This window comes from Otolemur garnettii, unplaced genomic scaffold, assembly GCF_000181295.1.
Source record: "Otolemur garnettii isolate 467f Iridium unplaced genomic scaffold, OtoGar3 scaffold00054, whole genome shotgun sequence".
Lineage (NCBI taxonomy): Eukaryota > Metazoa > Chordata > Mammalia > Primates > Galagidae > Otolemur > Otolemur garnettii.
The window spans coordinates 3,235,110-3,243,202 of NW_003852449.1; the positions used below are offsets into that span (position 1 = coordinate 3,235,110).

At 51.5% G+C, this 8,093-nt stretch overlaps 1 protein-coding gene across 1 annotated transcript in view; it reads left to right on the forward strand.

Annotated features, from left to right (window-relative positions):
- NID2 (nidogen 2) overlaps positions 1 to 8,093 on the forward strand; it is a 61,313-nt gene that overhangs the window by 45,758 nt on the left and 7,462 nt on the right. Inside the window, exons 12-15 of the mRNA XM_023514490.1 lie at positions 1,137 to 1,256; positions 2,071 to 2,304; positions 5,685 to 5,906; positions 6,477 to 6,646. Coding sequence (XP_023370258.1) covers positions 1,137 to 1,256; positions 2,071 to 2,304; positions 5,685 to 5,906; positions 6,477 to 6,646 — 746 coding nt within the window. The remainder of the gene's footprint in view (positions 1 to 1,136; positions 1,257 to 2,070; positions 2,305 to 5,684; positions 5,907 to 6,476; positions 6,647 to 8,093) is intronic.

Sequence of the window (8,093 nt, forward strand, 5' to 3'; positions counted from 1 at the left end):
GTAGGGCTCCAGATTTCTGATTTCCCAGCCCACTGTGTCTCTTCTTTGGGCTGTACCAGATTGATGGAATTCACTCCTATTTTCTGTTTCTTTTTTCTTCTATTTACACATTAAAGTTTTTTTTCTGGTCATTACTGTGGCTGTGATTACTGCCTTGCTTTAGCCACGCCTTGGTTAGATCCACACCCTTTGTTTATCCTCCTCTTTCTCTAGAAGACTTCCTGTCTCGTAGGAGAGCTTATCTCATCCATGGAGCACTAGTTTTTAACAATTCGGTTCTCAGAGTTTCTTTTCTTTTGGGGGGGGGGTTGACTTGCTATTGTTGGCATGTGCTGATTTCAATAAATAAAATAAAAAGAATATACATGGCTTTTGTTGGAAGCATCAGGAGTTTACAGTTTTGAAAAATATGGTTATGAACATTAATACCCATGGTACCAGGTACAGAATGGCGGGACCTGAATTGTTTACGCAGATGGGTCTGACAAATTTAGGTTTTTTTGTTATTTCAAAACCCCAGATGTTTTTCTTATTTTTTTATTTTATATTTCTAATAGTCGGAAATAATCTGATTCATTGGGGGTTCTAGGTAGTGAGACTCTGATTAGGAAAGACCGAGAATGTGTTTCTTAGTTGAAAAAGACTTGGTAGTATCTTCTGGTTCTTTTGCGTCTGTTACCAGATGTCACAGGGAGATGTTGCCAAGGATGAGAGAAGAAGAACCCCCAGACCATTGTTGCGTATATTTATCTTTATTGTAGTGTTACTGAGAGGAAGTTTATGATTTACAGTCTAAAGGTTAGTTCAAAGGTGACAACTTCCTACAATTCACTGCAGATGGAAGATGTCTGAGAAAACATTCCTCGGGGCATTATTCTCTGTGAGTGACAGCCAGTTTGGTTTCCATGCTGAACATTTTTAGTCCATGTTAACTCACATTTCTGGACTTTGTTTTCTATTACGCTTACCTTTAGGGGTCAGCATCTTTCTGCTCGTACCCAACAGTCTTCTGAAGTTAACAGCTTGATACTGGTCCCCATGTGCCAAGACGGCATGGTAGCACAGACTGTGTGCGGTGGGGTCACGCTGTTCCTTCCTTCCGTCCCCTCCTCTCTGTCCCTGTTCCTGACCTGCAGATGTTGATGAATGCGCCGAAAACAGATGCCACCCATCAGCTACCTGCTACAATACCCCTGGTTCCTTCTCCTGCCAGTGTCAACCTGGATATCACGGGGATGGACTTCACTGCACACCTGGTAAGGTCTAGAGGGCCAGTGGAGGCGCACACGTGGACGTGTGTTTTCCATGAAGCTCACCTTTAGGGGTCAGCATTCATGGGGCATGAACACCTCCTTCAGGGGGTTTTACCATGACATTCAGCCCAATCTTGGTTTAGCCTGGTCTGGGGCCTTAGTTGGGTTTTTCCCTTGGTTGCCTCCTACTGCCTAGTGGTGTGAGACGCCCCATCTGTGTCTTACCCAGAAGCAGCTCTGGTTAATTGGCCTAGAAACCTGCTCTGATTTGGTGAGGATGATTCAGACGCAGTATCGAGATGACGTTTATTAAGCAGAAGTCACATGGGCTGGTGAGCTAGGAGCAAGTACCCAACTGCTCTAGGGAATGTGGCCAGCTTGGGGAAGTGTGGTGACTGCCAGTGACCTGGATCATCTCAGACTTAAGCTCTGGGCATCAGGGGATGAATAGTTTGATGTGTCTTCTCAGAGTCTCCTGGATGCCTGCACAGATGTCACCGGCTGCTCTTCATTTTACCCAGACAGCGGTAGGCCCCTGAGGGCTGATGGGGCTCTGGTTGCTGTCCCCTCAGAGCCAGCTGGGGACTCACCAGTGCACTGGGGAAGCTAGGGGGAACCCAGGTAGATGGTGGCAGAGCTAGAAGAAGAATTCCAGGCTCCAGAAGCCCAGGGTCTTGCTAATTTTCTCATGTCATGCTGTCTTCCAATTGTAGAGTAAAAATTTCCATGCAGGAGACTTGAGGTTGGCTGGTAAATACGGATGGTTGCAATGCCTTTTTCATCTTCTTTATGTCTCTCTTTGCTCTGGTCCCGGAAGACTCCAGCTCAGACCTGACGCCCTGTGAACAACAGCAGCGCTACGCCCAGGCTCAGCACGCCTACCCTGGGGCCCGGGTCCACATCCCTCAGTGCGACGAGCAGGGCAATTTCCTGCCATTGCAGTGTCACGGCAGCACCGGCTTCTGCTGGTGTGTGGACCCTGATGGTCACGAAGTCCCTGGTACCCGGACTCCCCCTGGCTCCACCCCACCTCACTGCGGACCACCACGAGGTGAGCCAGCCAGGAAAGAAACTTGGCACCAGCCTATGCCTAGGGCTCCAGAATAGAATGGCCCTGATGGTGGGTAGAGTATAACCTTTGCCCAGACCACTTGGAGCAGGGCTGCTCACCAGCCTTTGCTAGCCACTTTCTTCCCAGGAGTCCTTGAATAACACGTGCACGCCTACATATATCCATATTATAGGGGTATATAGAGATATATGTGTGACATATGTGATCTCTTAGACCCTGTGTGGTGCAAGGTTGGAAGTTGGGATTGAGTGTGCAGGTCAGGCTGAGGGTACTGCCCTACACCTGTCCTGGCAACTTAGAGAGATCCCAGAGGCTGATCTAGGTAGATGAGGGTTTTTTCCAGAAGGAAAACTGCCTTCCTATGTCACTGTTCCATTGGATTCTGCCTCCCAAATTGCAAGAAACGGGATGACATCTGTGTTATTGTCAATAGGAAGAATACGTATGGCACCTGTAGGTGAGGTGGGTCTAGCTAGTAGCTAGTTTTCTCTGACCTGCTAACCCCAGCCCACTCTGGCCCATCCCAGAGTGTCAGTGGGAACCACTCTGACCTCAGCAGCCCTCAGAAGAGATACAGGAATCCGGTTTTTGTCAGCCCATCCGATGTAAGACACTGCCGGCCAGGGTGTGGACACTGAGTGCTCCCAGCTGAGCCAACAGCAGGCAGCCAGAGTGGCTCTCTGCCCCTTGAGGAACTGTTCGGAGATGAGTGGAAGGTCTTTTTTATTACAGGAGGACTTTCTTATGAGGAACATAAGATTGGCTTGATACTATTCAGTGAAGGTGACCCGTCTGTGAGCCTGCTGGCCAGAGCTCTGTTCTTGCTGAGAAGGGCTCCACAGAAACTAGTCTCAGCTCGTAGTAGTGAGGGGAAGAACAGGAGAATGGGGACAGTTTGGCTTCTTTCTATTAACTTCATCGTTATGGCCTGGACTTCAGTGGTTCTCAAGTTCATGTAGGTAACAACTGGTGACAGCTCAAGCCATCATTACATTCTTAGTCTCTCTCTTTCTCTATTTTTAGGAAAAGATTCTGCAGGTCTGAAAAAAAAAGACTACAGAGAAATCTGATTTTATGCACGCCTTCTCTCTGGAAAGTCTTGGTTTTTCCTCCAGCTGGGACTGGAAGCAATCAGATGGCTTGGAGGGGAATGGTTCAGAATTCTGTGAAATTTATTAGGACAAGCATGTGTTAAGGACAGTGACTCAAAGAGGAGCCAAGACACTGTGAGATGTTAGGACTAAAATAGGGATGAATCTTTGGTGCAGACGTTCTCACGCCCAGCTTCTCCACTGCTGGTCTGGCCTTGGCCGTCATTTCTGACTAGTCTCATCTGCATAATGGGGCTACTTTGAGGGGGGTGAAAATGCTCTGTGTCCAAGATTTCAAAACATTTAAACCCCTGCCAACCAGACACAGAAGAGAAGAAATCCATGGTTGGGTTGAGAAGTAACTTCAAATAGTGAGGGATGAGAGGGAGGCCGGCCCGTGAGTGGGACACCCATTTCCCAGAAGTCCACTGCTCTGTGCGTCTGCATCCCACACAGATGTTCCTTGTTGGGTGGTCCCTTGACCCAAAAGTGGATCCTCTGAGTTCAGAATGTGGAGCAGGGCGGCTCTGGGAACCTCTCCAGGGAATCCCACCTTGTGGTGGCTGTGAGTGTGTGAGGAACTAGCATCCTCTTTCCAGGTTCCTCGACACACCTTTGGGTGAGGAAGTCAGAGTCCTCCCTTCTCCACGAGGTCTTACAAAGGGCTTTGCTCCGCATGGGCTGTGCTGAGTTATCGAGGCAACTGGAGGCATTGGCTCCCCCAGCCCCCAGCAGCCTGGCAGTGCAGCTGGCTGGGTTTGCCCTCTGACAGTTTCATTCACCATCTTCCTGCTTTCCCAGAGGAACTGTAGCCACTGGAACCCAATATAATGTTCCAACTGTGTTCTTGAAAATCACTGGGGGATTTTGAGGAAAAGATTGACATGACGTGCCCTTGTGTTTGAAACGCACCTTTCTGGCTGCCAGTTGCGTTTACACTGGTTTGGGGAAGAGAAGGGCAGAGGTGGGCGGTGGGCGGAAGCAGGAGACCCAGGAAGAAGGTGATCGCAGAAATCCCCGCATGAGAGGACGAGGTCCCATGAGGGCGACGGGCAGGGGTGCTGGGAGTGAAGAAAGAGCTGACGAGGCTTTTTGACATGGCAGATGTGGAGAGAGAGGAGTCAGGGATGATGGGGTCTGAGCAGTGGGAAAGTGGAGGTGCTATTTGCAAATGTGGGGGACTGGTGGAGGAGTGGGGATGATGGGAAGGCCGGCGGGGTTTTGTTAGTTTGACTCTGAGATTGCTGGTAGTAGCAAGTAGGCGCTTGGCTGTGTGATTCTGCAGCCCACAGGCTGGAGGTGCAGGATTAGCAAGGGGAAGCAGCTGCTTTCACTTGAGCCCCTTCAGGTAATCCTGTCACAAGCACACTTGTTACTTCAATGGCCTACAGCAAAGTCTTCTCAGAGAACTGAGAACTTTCTGAGTGTAGGGCAGAGCCTTGGTGGCACTGTGGATACAGCCTAGAGGGAACTGCTCTGCCAGGGAAGCCAGCAGGACTTTGAACCTGCGGTGAGCTGTAAGGGTGGGGACAGGAGGGAAGGATGCTGGGGGGAAGAGAGAGTGGACAGAACAGGTGGCAGGAAGCTAGAGCCTGAGGGAAAAGGGGGGGCTTTGAGAGAATCCCAAGAGCAGGTGGCTGAAGGACCGTGGTGGGAATGAGGAGTTGCTGGCCGCCGCTCCTGCGGTCCTTCACACACCAGTCTGCGCAGTTTCACTTTCACTCAGTGGCTAGGTCCTGGGGGCACGTGACATAGCAGAGATTTCAGTAAGACACACACTGGCCAGGCTCAAGGTGGCCCTCTCAGCAACAGGTCCTGGGGCTTGAAGTAAGCGGGGAAGAAAAGAAACTGGCAGTCAGCATCACCTAGGCCACTGAGTCCCTAAGGTGTGTCTGCACAAGTGCTTGGCCAGCAGAGGCACCCTGGGCATGGCAAGATGGGCAGTGTGGGCCTCTCCTGGCCCTGGCCTGAGGGGAGATTGTCCTCTTCCCAGCTGAGCCTGGCACCACTGTTCTCCCCTCTCCCTGTTCTTCCCGGATGTGGCCTGGCCTCAAGGACGGACCCTCCGGCCTGGGGAGACAGGAACATCAAGATGACCTCTTCTTCTGAGTCCCACAGAGAACTTCTGAGAACACATTTCCTTTCCAAGTCCAGTGTCCAGGGGCTTTGCTGAGACCCTGTCACTGGTGGCCAGGCATGGGGATCTCTGACTCCAGGCCTCATTCTGTCCTGGCTCACGATCAAAGGCTTTTACTCCTGTCTGCTCAGAGCCCACCCAGAGGCCCCGCACCGTCTGTGAGCGCTGGAGGGAGAGCCTGCTAGAGCACTACGGCGGCTCCCCACGGGACGACCAGTACGTGCCCCAGTGCGACCACCTGGGCCACTTCATCCCACTGCAGTGCCACGGGAAGAGCGACTTCTGCTGGTGTGTGGACAAGGATGGCAGAGAGGTGCAGGGCACGCGCTCCCAGCCCGGCACCACCCCTGCATGTAAGCTGGGACAGCCCACCCTGCCATCTTGGCACCACCCTCTTTCTGTAGGGACTCTGCCAGGGTGGGCGCAGGTTGGATACGTGGGGTAACCAGGTCTGTTGAAAGATGTCACTGTGCTGTGTTAATTTACAGTCCAGTCCGTCAAGACCCCAATTTGGATTTGCTGTTTGGTTTTTGTCCTTAGCAGCTTCTGTAATTAGAACATCTGGAACTCAGTTCAATAAGCGATTACTGTCCCCTTCCAGCCCAGGGTGAAAGGGACATTGTCTTCCTGGGGCTCAAAAGAGAAGCTGACACAATACTGGTTCTGTTTTTTTCTCTTTAAAAAACAACAAAAAAGAAACCATTCTGCTTTGTTCTGAAGGAAGTGTATTGTCTCCCTCCCAAGTAATTGGCAGCGATTTACATAATTCATCCTTGGGAAAAAAACCCTGGAAATTAGAATTTCTTTTCAAGAACATCTGGAGCACATCTGTCTAGAGTGAAGAACCTTTTGCATTTTTCGACGTGCTAGTGTGGGGGAAAGTAATTTTTCTTCCCCTCCTCTCCCTGCGCTTACGCGGGCAGGTATACCCACGGTGGCTCCTCCCAGCATCCAGCCAACGCCCCGGCCTGAAGTGACCCCTCCGTCCGTGGGCACCTTCTTGCTGTATGCCCAGGGACAGCAGATTGGCCACCTGCCCCTCAATGGCACCCGGCTTCAGAAGGACGCAGCCAAGACCCTGATGTCACTGCATGTAAGGTGGATTTCCCTGGGGGCAGGGGCTGTGCGGGGCGGGGCCTGCATGGGGTGGGCTGCTCAAGGGGGCGGGGTGTGGGGATGTTGGGGTGCAGCCCTACTGCAGGGCAGAGGACTGCAGAGGAAGGACCTCCAGGAAGGTGTCTGGCCTGAAGTCCCCCTTCATGGGCCTGAGGCCAGCGCCACAGAAGTGGAGCTCTTTGTTGCTGGGCATCCCGTGCAACTGACCAGGGCTGCCCTCTCCACTGGCTCCACGGGGTTCCAGACCTATAGAAAGGGAATTTCAGAGTTGACAGGGTGTGGCGGCTGTATCGTGACCCATGGAAAAATGGACAGGATTTTACCCCAAGTCCCCAGGGTTCTCCCCATGTCACAGACATCTCCACAGAGATCCTGGCCATCAGCACGGCAGGAGGACTAGCTGTGGAGCAGTGGCTCCTGTGACAGGCTGAGAACTCTGAAGGGAAATCAGTTGGGGACCCCCTCCCTGTTTCAGCCCCAGCCCTCCCATTCTGGTTCTACGGGTTTGACCCGCCTTCTCTGCCTAGCTCAGGAACGCAAGTTGGGGAGCATGTGATGGTGCAGAGGAGGGCATGCGCCCCGAATCTTCAGCCCGCAGTCTCCCACAAGCCCAAGAGCCCCAATATGGAGCGAGGGATTTCTCTCCAAAGCGAAGGGGCTCTGGGGAAAGGCGCTGGCGCTTCCAATGGAAAATCACCTGGTTTTGTTTCTAAACTTGCTCACCCGGGAGAAAGCCCAGCCTTCCGTTACATTCCCTTCTGTTAGCGAACTCACTCCTTATTTGGTTCCATAAAAGCTCAGAAGGAGCCGGTGTTTAGAAAGCGATTTGCTTTTTTCTTTTTAAGTCCCTTCCCTTCCCCGTAAACTCTCACTGTTTGTAAAGTTCCTTTCCAAGAGGTGGAAACTAGGAGTTGCCGTCACCGCCCCATAACTGTCGTTTACTCCAGCCAAGGCAGATGGCTTGACTGCGCGGAAGGCTGGGTGGTGAAACTCGGGCAGTGTTTCTGTCTGTCCCACTCAGACAGAAATGGGACATGGGTTACAAGCACATTTTAAGCAAATCTACTTAAACTGGAACTTTTCCTCCAAGAAACTTAGAAGTTGGGACATAAGTTTATGAATCTCATGGGTTGATGGGAGCTCATATGAATGTGTATACCCTTTGTCTGGGGCAAATGAGTTTTTAATTTTAATTTTCAAGTAAAAGGTCCTCTTTAGGTCCCCAATATGAACTGCTTACTTCTTCCAAGAAGCCAAATCCTGTTTCATACAGTCTTTCTCGTACTGAGTGCTCTCTCAGAGGCGTAAGTCAAGCCAAGCCCCAAGAGCTTTGTTAGGCAAGGCAGGAACTGGTGTGACCTCAGGGACGGCCAGATGGCCCCTAGATGGTGGCTTTGAACATCTGCTGGGCTTCACAGAGCAGG